Source organism: Larimichthys crocea, chromosome XII, assembly GCF_000972845.2.
Source record: "Larimichthys crocea isolate SSNF chromosome XII, L_crocea_2.0, whole genome shotgun sequence".
NCBI lineage: Eukaryota > Metazoa > Chordata > Actinopteri > Sciaenidae > Larimichthys > Larimichthys crocea.
In genome coordinates, this window is record NC_040022.1 from 11,995,765 (window position 1) to 12,008,278 (window position 12,514).

At 39.3% G+C, this 12,514-nt stretch overlaps 1 protein-coding gene across 11 annotated transcripts in view; it reads right to left on the reverse strand.

Moving 5' to 3' along the window:
• Positions 1-12,514, reverse strand: part of LOC104926116 (rap1 GTPase-activating protein 2) — a 44,722-nt gene that overhangs the window by 26,301 nt on the left and 5,907 nt on the right. For 6 of the 11 annotated variants that reach the window (XR_003463297.1, XR_003463296.1, XR_003463295.1 and 3 more), the window contains exons 1-2: positions 10,561-11,308; positions 5,492-5,527 (exon numbers count right to left, since the gene is read on the reverse strand). Coding sequence is in view for 6 of the 11 variants with exons in the window: in XM_010739897.3 (XP_010738199.1) it covers positions 5,492-5,527; positions 10,561-10,604 (80 nt within the window). In the remaining 5 variants the exon portion in view is untranslated. The other 5 variants (XM_019263716.2, XM_019263715.2, XM_019263714.2 and 2 more) reach the window with 4 other exon arrangements.

The window sequence follows — 12,514 nt, forward strand, 5'->3', positions numbered from 1 at the left end:
CCCCCAACAATGATCATTCCAATCCTAGACCAGATTTCAAATACTTTTCTAATGGCAGCAAGTGCTCTTGTGCTGCCTGTTTTATCCAGGATACTTCAAGAACTGTGGACAGCCAGACACATCAACCACTGGTGTGTCAAAGTTGTTTTTGCTAAACTGTTGTGTCATAAAATAATGTTTTGGTTGCCCTTTAGGAACTGGCATCTAGCAGGCAACCTCCATAAATACGTCCGTCAGCATCCATCAAAAGTGGCAGTTGCAGTGGCAGTTCCTAACGGCCACTGGAAGTGGGCTACAAGCCAGTCTCCATAAATCTCCATATTAAAATGTCCAACTTCACTTTGTGACAGTTATGCATAATTAACAGTATGAACACACGCAACCAGGCTTCATTCAGCCCACCTTAGGTTCACGATGATCCATGTCTCTGCCCATTTGCCCAAGATGGCGATGGCCAGAGCCACTACTCTGTGCTTCACAACAGCTCTTCATAAACCTTTGGGTGACGTCACAGACACAATGCCAGTGTTTTATACAGTCTATGGTTCATCATCATTATGTCAGCAAACCCTTATATGTACAGATCCAACTGGTGATATGGCATAAATGACATAGATGGTGATAACATATCAACAATACTGTTCGTGTGAGTTTGTTCCAAAGACACAAACCTAACGACTTTGTACTGAAAGAACTACATGATCATGAAGTTTGCTGAGCTCCAGAGGATGAAGATCTGAATGACCCCATGACCTTTAAATTTAGTGTCACTTACAGGTGAGATTTAGCGATCATCAGGATCAGGTTTGTTCTGTCTTCATAGTGCTGCTATAATGAACACTGTAGCCTGTGGGAGATGCTGGTGTTGTAACTTTCAGGACATACTACTATTTCATCACACACACAGCTCCAGGCTCATGTTGCTCTACATGAAAATAAATAAATCTGTGTGTTTTACTGACTTTTTAGAAATCAGTGTTCTCATATCCACCTGCAGGGATGTCCTCTGCAAGCCACACATTTGTTTCTTTGTTTGGGAGGCTAATTATATTCGCCGGGTGGCAAATGACTCACTGATGTCAACAACGGCGTAAAAAAGACAAAGTGGCAACAACAACATCATAAACAGCAACAACGACAGCAGCAGCAGCAGCGAGGGAAGAGACACTGCTGGCTGGCTTCTGTTTCTAGACAGACGGACCGTCTGCCCTTTAGCTGCACACACACACCAGGCTTAATGTATTTCGAGGAAATGTGATCTGACTAATATGTCGAACAGCAAAAACAAAACAATGTACGCAGAGAAGTGCTTTTTTAAAGGATTTTAACAAAAGTTTTGGTTCTATCTATCTATCTATCTATCTATCTATCTATCTATCTATCTATCTATCTATCTATCTATCTATCTATCTATCTATCTATCTATCTATCTATCTGTGCTTAAAACACAAAACACAACAAGCAACTCTTTACTGTGTAACTTCAAATGATTCAAATATTTTGAATCAAGACTGAATGTTTAATTTGAATTTAAATTAAACATGATTTAACTTCTTTCATTCGTCAAACAATAATTGTCCTCTTAATTTATCTTCCAGATGTCCTGATGATGCTGCTGTGCAGATGTTGCTTTGGCGTCAGATAAAACTGTGAAGAGTTTAGACTGACACATCAGCTGTTGTTTGTGTTGTCGAAGGCAGCGTTTACACATGCAAACATGAACAGAGAAACACAAACATGCAACCTGATGATTTAATATTTCAATTCAACATCTGAATGCACCATTTTCTGTTCATAATGTCACATGAATGCATCAGTAATTATTTCAGGAAAATTTGACAAACAATGCAGCAAACACACACAACAACAGGAAATGCCAGACTCACCAGTGCTCGTGTGACATTGTTGCGTTGCTGACGGTTACTGAGCATCTCTCTAAAATCGAATACACCAGCACTACTCTCTCTCTCCCTCTCTCATTCTCTCTATATCTCTCTCAGGATTATAGCGCCTTAGTCGCTGAGAGAGAGAAAGAAAGAGAGAGGGAGAGAGAAAGGGAGGCAGATGGAGGAAAACAGGAATGCTGAGAGGGAAAGAAAGAGAGAAAGAGAAGAAGAGAAATAAGCTGTTCTTGCCAACAGATTTTAATTTCTACATAGTGAAGGAATCAGAATGAAACAAATGTAAATGAGGAGACATTTGTCCTACATTAAACCACGTTTAATGACAATCAGCTAAGTGCGCCCTCTAGCAGCAACAATGAATCGTGTTCATCAGGAGTAACGGAGGAAGTCAGGTAATGTTGTTACAGAGACATAAAAAATATTCCATCATAAAGACCGCCACACATAATCAGCGGTAAAACCGCTCTCCATCTGTGACGCCCAACTAGGTAAAGGCAAGACGCACCCATGGATGCCGTATCCGTGACATCTACCATAGGTTTCTGAAAAGCCATCTATATCTTGGCAGTCCTGCCTCTGCCAGCTCCTGGCTCATCTAAAAATGGGCAAAGAGCTGAGGTGGGCTAAATGAAGCCTAATTGCTCAAATGAGCCATTTGTAACAGCACCTACCGTTCAGTCAAAGCGGCCACACTGTTAATTGTGCATGACTTTAAGTATAATATAATATGATAATATAATTTGAACAGGTGAGAAATTAGCTATAGAGACCAAAACTGTTTTTTGTACCAGGCTGTAAACGTGTTTATTTCTGCGGTGAAGTTGGACATTTTAACATGGGGACTTATGGAGACTGACTTGTTCTGTATCCAGTCTCAAGTGGACGTTTGAGGAACTGCAGTCTTTGGTGTTGGCTTCATATGTCAGCCACAGAGGTTACTGTTCAGGCCTAATACTCGAAACCAAGCTTGATATATCTTCTTCTTCTGTGGTGTCAGAGAGCTTCATTAAAAGCACATCAATGAGTCACACTATAGTTTATTTGCACACTGTCCTGCTGCCACAAACACTCACTGGAGCACCAAATGTGGATTAATCTACCGCTGGAAATAGTCCCCAACCAATTCACCATTTCCTCCTGTTTGCTTAATAAAACTAAGGAAATGAATTAACCTTTAAAATATGGAACTATAGATTTTTTAAAAGATTTAAGTCTTTAGTAGCAATCAATGGAAGCTTAGAGTGATATACAGGAAGCCAGAAAATATTAAGAGATGGACTAACATATTGTTGGTTTGAGTCTGAACATGAGATTCGCGTACTTTCTATCGTCTGACTTTGACTGAAATCCTTTCTTTGTTTCTAGTGTCCATGAAGTGTGACTGACTCATCATGAGAGAGAGTGAGAGGCATAGAGGACGTATGAGATGTGATGGACAGATGTGTGTAACTGTGAATCAGAAGAAAAATTGCTGAGGGGGAAAGAGCTGAATATTCTGTCAGACAGACGAGTCACCTTGCTTCAGGCACACACACATGTACATGTAGATCAGTCACATGTGTGTACCCACAGACGTACACACATACAGAAAGGATATGCACATTACTCCTTTTGTTCTTTCTTCTACTACAAAAGGTTCATTTCTATCAAATTCTGTGTTAAAATCCATCCTAATGAGCAAGAAAATCTTCCACCTGACAGGTGTGGCATATCAAGGTGCTGATTAAACATCATGACGGTGACACAGGTGAGCATTGGACTGTCACTATAAAAGGCCACTCTAAAATGTGCAGTTTTATTAGACACCGAACTTGGACATTTCACACAGAGCCACAGATACCAAGTCATGACCTGCCCTATCTGCTTCTGATTGACTGACCCTGATTTTCCAATGAATACCAGCCATGGATTTTAATGAATATATTTATGCATGTATAACAGTTTATGTATAGATTATCGGTAAAAAGTTTGTTCCCATGCAATATTTCTAAAGACATCAGATATGCCTTGTCAACAGCTAATAATTCTTAATGATTTCAATGTGTTTGAGAGTTGTGTTATTTAGAGGTAGTGTTGGGATATAGTAAATAGCTCTTTTCAACTACTGTAGTAATCCATACTATGGCAAAAAACGCTTAAGAAAAGAGAGTTTCAAGAGAAATGACAGTCATCACTACTTTAATCCGGTTAATCCAGAAAATCTTCAAGTGTCTTCAAGTGCAGTCACAGAAACCACCAAATGATATGATGAAACTGTCCCAAGAGTTACCTCGACTGCAGAGAATAAGTTCATTAAAGTTACCAGCCTCAGAAATCAATAATTATCAGGACCCCACATTAGAGTTGACATAAATTCATGTTCATGTAGCAGACACATCTCAACATCAGCTGTTCACTCCGTAAATCAGACCTTCATGGTCGAATGGCTGCAAAGAAACCACAACTGAGAGAGACCAACAACAAGAAAACCACTTGGGCCAAGAAACACAAGAAATGAACACTGGAAATCTGTTCTTTAGTCTGATGAGTCAAATTTGGCATTTTTGGTTCAGACCATCATGTCTTTGTGAGAAGCAGAGGAGGTGACTAGATTGTATCTGCATGTGTGGTTCCCACCTTGAAGCATGAAAGAGGAGGTATGATGGTGTCAGGGAGGTTTGCTGGTGATACTGTTGGTTATTTATTTAAAATTCAAGGGACATTTAACCAACCAACCAACATGCCATCCCATCTGGTTTGTGTTTAGTGGGACCATCATTTGTTTTTCAACAGGACAATAACCCCAAACACATCTCCAGACTCTGTAAGAGCCATTTGACCAAGAAGGCGAGTGAAGGAGTGCTGCATCAGAAGACTCGGCCTCCACAATCACTCATCTAAAACCCAACTGAAATGGTTTGGGATGAGTTGGACTGCAGGATTACGGCAAAGCAGCCAACAAGTGCTCAGCATATATAGGAACAACTTCAAGACTGTTGGAAAACCATTCCAGGTGACGACCCCATGAAGCTGATTGAGAGATTGAAGAGCAAAAGCAAAAGGTTTGAAGAAATTAAAATATAAAACATTAGTTGCTTTGTTTCGTTGACTTCATGAACTTTATATATCAATGTATTTATGTATTAACACATGAAATGTATACACTTAATGGCCAGAAGTATGTGCACAGCCATGCCCATATTGTTTTGGCCATCATTATATATTAATTTGGTTGTCACAATGATTTACACTCAGTTACGAAGTTTTAAAAAAAATCAAACAAGCTAAAAACATAAAGGAGTTAAACAATCTGTTATCTCATTTACAAATATGTTTATATTTTTTTCTTTGTTAATCTTTGGTAATCTAAAATCATCAGTCCATGGTTTAGGTCTGAAGTCTGTAGATAAATGATCATGTACATTTAAACAAACTTGAAACTATATATATATATTTAAAGTTTAAAGTTATACTCAAAGCCGAAACACAAACAGGAACTCTGTATTCCAATTTTGTGATATTTTATAATATTTCTCACAATGAAATAACAAAAACACGTGCTTCACGTGTTTCAGGGTTCGGTCGTACATCAGGTCAGTACTACTCACCGAGCTCTGAGAGCGATGACGGTAGACTTATCAATCCTGCAGAAAGAAGAGAGAGAGAGAGCTGCTGTTAATATGTAGTGCACTCAACAGTCTGATAACAGGAAGAACATTAGGACGTTACTGAGGCGAAGAGGAAGAGATTTACATCTGAATACTTTATTAACCTTAGTGACCGTGTGTGTGTGTGTGACAGATGGAGGTGTGATCTCAGAGGTTCACAGCAATAAAACCCCTATTTATTAAAGTGCTGCAGCAGTAAATCACACATTTACATCGCACAAAGGCTAAGCATTCCTGGACTGAAGGGTAAAAGCAGCTATAAAACATCACGACTGAACATTTACTTTCAGTATTGAAAAATGCAGATTATTTTTTCCATTAATCAACTAAATGTTTATAAAAATGTGTTTCAGAATAACACCGGAAAAAAAATGTTACAATCCTAAATGATGGCGAGACAAATCGTGTTTTATTCTCAAGATCTAGTGATCTCTGTTGTCCAGACACTTAATTTAAGGTGTGAAACATTCAGAAAACCCTTGTTTATAGCAACATCTTTGGCCGTTAAGTGAACTGCAATCACTATCCTGTCGCTCAGATCTTCAACCAAAAGTGACATACACAACAGTGAATGCTGGAAAATAAATTACAACCATATTTAGAATAATGGTACTGTCTGTAATCTTCCTATTTTCTGTTTGGACCATTAGTTTGCAAATCACCCATCAGCCAACACCACGAAACAACCAATGCCAGACTCACGCCACAGAGCCACAGTCAGCTTAACTTCAGTTACAGTTTGCTCTTGGCTTGTAGAAAGCAATCGTTGGAACCACCTTTACTTTGTAACGTTAAATCATTTACACTGTTTGTCTCCATACATAAGTTAGTATTATGGATATCATTAGCTGCTGAAATCATTTGGCAAACTATATTCACCAAACAACATTGGCAAGCAGCAAGCTAAGGTTTGTCAGCTAGCTGCATGTACCTGACCACCTTGTAATGGCAAAGTAACCTGCAAACACTAAGACAGATCAGTCAGTGGAATAGCTGACATTATCCACCCAACACAGCCTCAATCTTGTTTGTGAAGCCGTCACGAGGACAAACTGAACTGTGGATATTTAACTGTTTTTAACCATTAACACTAGTTTGGAGTTTAGAGTTTATGCAGATATACAGAGGCAGAGAGAGGAGACAGGAGAGGAAGAGGGAGGACTGGATCTCTCCAGAGTATGAGCAGAGGAGGAGTGAAGCAGAAATGGAGAGAGAGAGTGAGAGAGTGATCGACCTTAGCGTTAAAAGCTTGTGTGTATGATGACTCTGAAAACTCCACTCCCACAGGTCATAAATATCACATTTATGAAGCTAAATCTGCACACACACACACACACACACACACACACACACAAATGAGTGAAACCTGAACACCTGAAAACATCCATGTCCTTAAGTTGAACTTGTTATTTATTTCAACAATATTTAAATGTAACATGTAGATCACACTCACATTCCTGGATGTTGTGCTTTCATACATCCATGATTAGTTACAAGTTAAAAATGCAACCGTGAGATCGTAAGAGGAGTTAAAATGAATGGTTCAAAAACACAGCAGTCATGGCTCCAAACAGGAAATATTAGGAGGGGAAGTGTGGAGTACCCATTTTCCACCAAATTAGCAACAAGCTTAGACTGGTTCTCTTCAAAATAAACAATAAATCATTTTATCGTTAGGAATAAATGCGCCTTTCCTGTGCTCTGTTAACGCTTCTATATTTTATGGTCTGTCATGATGGTGGTGTTTGGAGAGCCTAATATTTTCTGTGGTGGTACGCAATGTAAAAAAGATTAGTTTTTTGGCTTTCACTGTGATGTCCTCCAGCTGCTCTGCGCCTCAGCAGAGTTTCACGACGGACAGTAAAGTAAACTGCTGCTAACTGCAGCTGCTGTTAGCTAATGTTAGCTCCCTTAGTTAGACGTGCTGCACAAACTGTGAGCCCAGACCAGAACTAACCGGGTTTAGCAGAGGCAGAGCAAGACAAAGGTGAAGAAACTGAAGGGAACATTGACGAGTGTATCTAATAACCTCATTAACTTATCAGCCAGAATGTAAGATTAAATTCAAGAATGCTTTTTCAATTCAACAACAGATCGTGGCATTAAATTCAGATGTACAGGGGGAGGGGGGAGTGTAGGAACAGAACAGTAGAGGTGAGAGGGCGGGTGGAGGCTTTAATATAAACTGTTCCTGCAGCTACCCTGAAGCTGCTCCTGCATTATTTAATACAAAACTCTATTAGTCGACTCGGTGTAAACAGTGGGAGGATAGAAGGAGGATGAGGTAAACTGTGATGGTATGCCATCTGCTTTTTTTATTGTAATGAAATAGGACAAAAAAGGTGGAGTGAATATGTATGGAGATGAGGAGGTACAACAGGAAAGAAGATTACAAGGAGAGGAACTGGTTTGAGTTTTTGAAGAGGGAATGCAGTAGGGAAAGAAATAAGGATGTACACAAGGCAAGGAAAAAGTATAGGGAACGCAGAAGAATGAGAGAAAGCAAGTCTAGAGAAGGAAAGATGGAGGAAATGTGTATAGGAGGTTAGGAAAGATTTTAGGCTAGTCAGAAGTAAGGAAAGAAGTCTTATAGAAGGAAGGAAGTACGTAAGGAAGATTTATAAAAGAAAAGAATGAGGTATAGAAGTAAATAAGGCTGTATATTAGGAAAAAGGAGGTACAGAAAGAAGGAAGGATGTGTAGAAGGAATGAAGGGGGTATGGAAGGAAAGGGGGATGTAAAGAAGGCAAGGTGGAGGTGTGGAAGGAGAGAAGGAAGTATGATAGAAAAGAAGGATGTACGGGAGGAGAGAACACGGTGTAGAAGGAAAAAAACGATATATGGAAGGTTATATTGATGAAGGAACAAGGTATGGAAAAAAATCTATATCTATATACATCTATAGAATGAAAGAAGGATGTATGGAAGAGAAGATGGAGGGATGGCAGTAAATAAGAATGTGTGGTGGGAATATAGTAGGTATGGAAGAAAAGAGGAAGACAAATGGAGGTACATGTTCAAGGTATTGAAAAAACGAGGATCTATAGAAGGAAAGAAGGACATATGGAAGGAAATTAGGATGTATATAAGGAATGAAGGAGGTATGGAAGGAAGAGAGGAATGAAGAAAGGATGCATAGAGGCATATGGAAGGAAATAAGCATGCAGAAGGAGGTGTGGAGGGGGATAAGGATCTGTGGGGGGTAGGTATGGCAGTAAATAAGAATGTGTAGAAGGGATGATGGACGCATGGAAGGAAGGAAGGAAGGAAGGATGTGTGGAAGGAAACAAGGATGCACAGAAGCGGAGAGAAGGAGGTGTGAAAATAGTGGAGAAGAGGAGGGCAACAGATTGAAAGAAAACAAAAAAAGGGTGAAGAGAGTGAATGATTGAAGAGAAGGCTTGTGTAAGAGTTTCCACACACACACAGGCACGCACGCACGCACACTCTTTTTGACAGGCCGACTGCAGACTAAGATTTACTGAGGCGAGAACAGACAGCAGAGAGCAGCTTCTTTACATTCCTTAGTATCGGGTTTAATCCCATCAACAGATCATCCCTGACTCTGATATCTGAAAATATTTCAACAATACTCCTGCAGAAAGTGTCTTTCTACCGCCGCCATTTTGAAACCAACATTCAACAACAAAACAAAAGAAGAATGTTTTTTGGAGAAATGTGGTGACTTCATTAAAGGAAGTATTGTGACATTGTGGAATGCATTTAAAGAATAATATGAGTTTCATGTTCAGATTAGTTCAGTGTTCAGGTGTGGTATTGTGTTCACTGACACTTCAGGGCTTTTGTGAGGAAAAAGACTGACTCTATCTACAGCCAACCAGACTCCACTGACAAAACTTTCTTTGTTTGTCTTTCTACAGTCTTTACAACCAACGGCGACAATGGTTTGGTCAAAATAAAACACACAAAATGAAAGCGAGATCCCATTCTAAAGAAGTCAAATTTTAACTACTTTAAACCCTGAATGTTACATTTTCAATTACTTCTCATCTTGAACCACTGCAGGTCAGAAAAATGTTTCGATGACCTGTTAGTTGACTGGAAACAGAGGACTTAACTCTCACTGAGCTGCTTTCTATTGTGTGAACAATACAGAAGAAACTAAAAAAAGCTTCCAACCAAAACCCATTTAATATAATGATTTTAACTTAAATTTCAGATTTCCTCTCATCTTGAACCACAGCAGGTCAGACTGTAAATCAGTTGTGAATCAAAGATTCACATCATAGTAGTGGTTAACACATTTTCTTTGCCAACTCTGCTTTTTAGGGCTTCGATTAATTATTATTTTTGTTGTGTGAACACTGCAGGCTCAACTACAACCAAGCAAGAAACGTTTTCAACCAAAAGACATTTAAAAAAAAATCTAATTTTCAATTACTACTCATCTTGAACAACTGCAGGTCAGAAAAAAATGTTTTATTTACTGCTGGTTGACTGGAAACAGAAACATTTCTCACTGAAAAAAGAATGAATTCTGACTGACTACTTTCTATCAACACTACAGTATTTTTTTTTTGACCAAACCCTATTCAAACAAAATCTAATTTAACTTAAATTTCAGATTTCATATCATTTTGAACCACCGCAGGTCAGGAAAAATGTTTTGTTTTCACTGTGAGTTGACTGGAAACAAAGGATAATTCATTCTGCCTGAGCTACTTTCCACTGTGTGAACACAAGAAAAGCAAGCAAGAAAAGTTGTCAACCAAATCAAATTTTAACTTCAACTATGTTCATTTTCAATTACTTCCCATCTGGAACCATAGTGGGTCAGAAAAAACAAAACAAAAAAAAGCAGACTGACTCGTTTTAATATTTTCTGGAGGGGCTGTGATGTCACCGTGATGTCACTTCGGTGCAGCTCGGACTGTAAATGAACTCAAAGACCCTGAAAGTGAGTAAGAGAAGTGGTGAGATCATTCAACCGTTCATCAAAGGATGAAACACACACACATAAACACACACACATACAAACACACTCCTACCATCCAAATCCTCCGAACGACACGCTCCTCTTCCTCCTCAGCATGGTCTCTCGCTTGCCCTCTCCTCCTCTTTGTCTTCCTTTTCGTCTTATTGTGTCTGGATTTTCCTCCCTCTCTCGTCTCTCTCTCTCTCTCTCTCTGTTCCTCCCTTCACTATCGTTCTATCTCCTCATCTCTCCACCTATAAATACTCTCGTCTCTGTCAAGACGCCCTCCTTTACCGCCTCTCTCTGTCTCTAGCGTGCTCTCTCTATTTATCCCCCCTCCTCCTGCCGTTAATGTTTCGCTCTTTCCCACTTCAATTCACTGCACACACAGCCAGAGAGAGAGAGCGAGAGAGAGAGTGAGAGACACCGAGACAGAATACAAATGGAGGTATGCATGGTGTACCCTCTCTCTCTCTCTTTCTCTCTCTCTCTCCACCCTGACGAAGCAGAAACGCCAGCAGAGACGCTGTCAAACTGAAAACTTATCATTCATAATAAATGGAGGTAAATGGACAAACACACGTGGCAGTTTTGTTACGTAAATGGTTCTTGGCACAGTTTGAACTCACACCAATTGGACAATTTTTATTTTTTTTATTTTTGTGACAGTAAATATGTTTTTTGTTGTTGTTTGTGTGAAATTAACCATAAAAAAATGAACTCTAATCAACTTAAACCTGAAAATAGACGATTGTTTAAGTAATTTTTCAGGCAAAAACAACAAAAACATTCAGTAGTTTCAGCTTCTATAATGCGAGTAAATATTATACATTCATAGAAATATGAAACGCCTGAATCATATTTTGTACCATTGTTCTCTGAAATTAAATATACAAGCTAAAATAAAATATAGAATACAATCAAAATACAATATATTTCTAGTGTACATCTTTTATTTTAATACAGGAAACACTGCTGCTCTAATAAAAGAGACAAAGAGACGGTTTCCCCCACGTAGAGCCTCAAATCCCTCCTGGTCCCCTCACGTCTTCCCACCACCAGCCAATAACCATCCAACTCTGAACTCCTCCATCCATCTACGCCCTGATCTCTCTTCTCACCCCTCCATCCCTCGACCCTTCATCCCTTCATCCCTTCATATGCTACCCGCATCCTTTCATACATATTCCCTTCTTCCTTCATTCTTTCTTTCCTTCGTCCCTTCATACCCCCATCCTTCCTTCCCTCTTCCTTCATCCCTTTAACCCTCGACCCTCATCCTTTCATACCTATTAGCTTCATTCCTCATTTCTTCATCCTTTCATTCTCTACCCTCACCCCTTCATCCCTTGGTCCTCATCACTTCATACTAATTTCTTTCATCACTTAACCCTTCATACCTCATCCCTGCTTCCGTCATTCTTCATGTCACAACCCTCATCCCTCCATTTCTCCATCCCTCGACCCTATATCCATATTGGTAAGTGAAATAGTCTGTATAGTTATTATTAAATCATTCACTCATGTTGATATGATCGTTCTATCATTCTCTATCTTCAAGTCTTTGACATGGCAAAGCATTTTCATATTTCTAAAATCTCAGCTACGACTTGTCATGTTAACCAATGTAGCTTTAAACTGCAGAATGGAATTACCATATTCAGATAAATACTGTAAAAAGGAGGTGAATACATGACTGTCATATCACGTGTATGTGTGACTGTAGGAAACACTAAGCAGCTCAGAGATTATAGTTTTTCCTCTAATTTGGGAGTTCTCAGGTTTAATTCTCTGTGAAAATCCCCCGGCAGCTGAATATATTTACATCTAATTACCACTGAAGGGATAATGGAAAGTAGAGTTTACAGGGAATGAAGTGTGAGCTGTGATCACATTATACAGACAGAGATGAGGCTGGCATAGTCAGTCTTTCCTGAGTTAACGAACATGAGCAAGTCTATCAGCGGAAACTGTTCATTACAGCCACGATATAAACAAACAACAAGCTGATGTTTTTTTTCTGCACC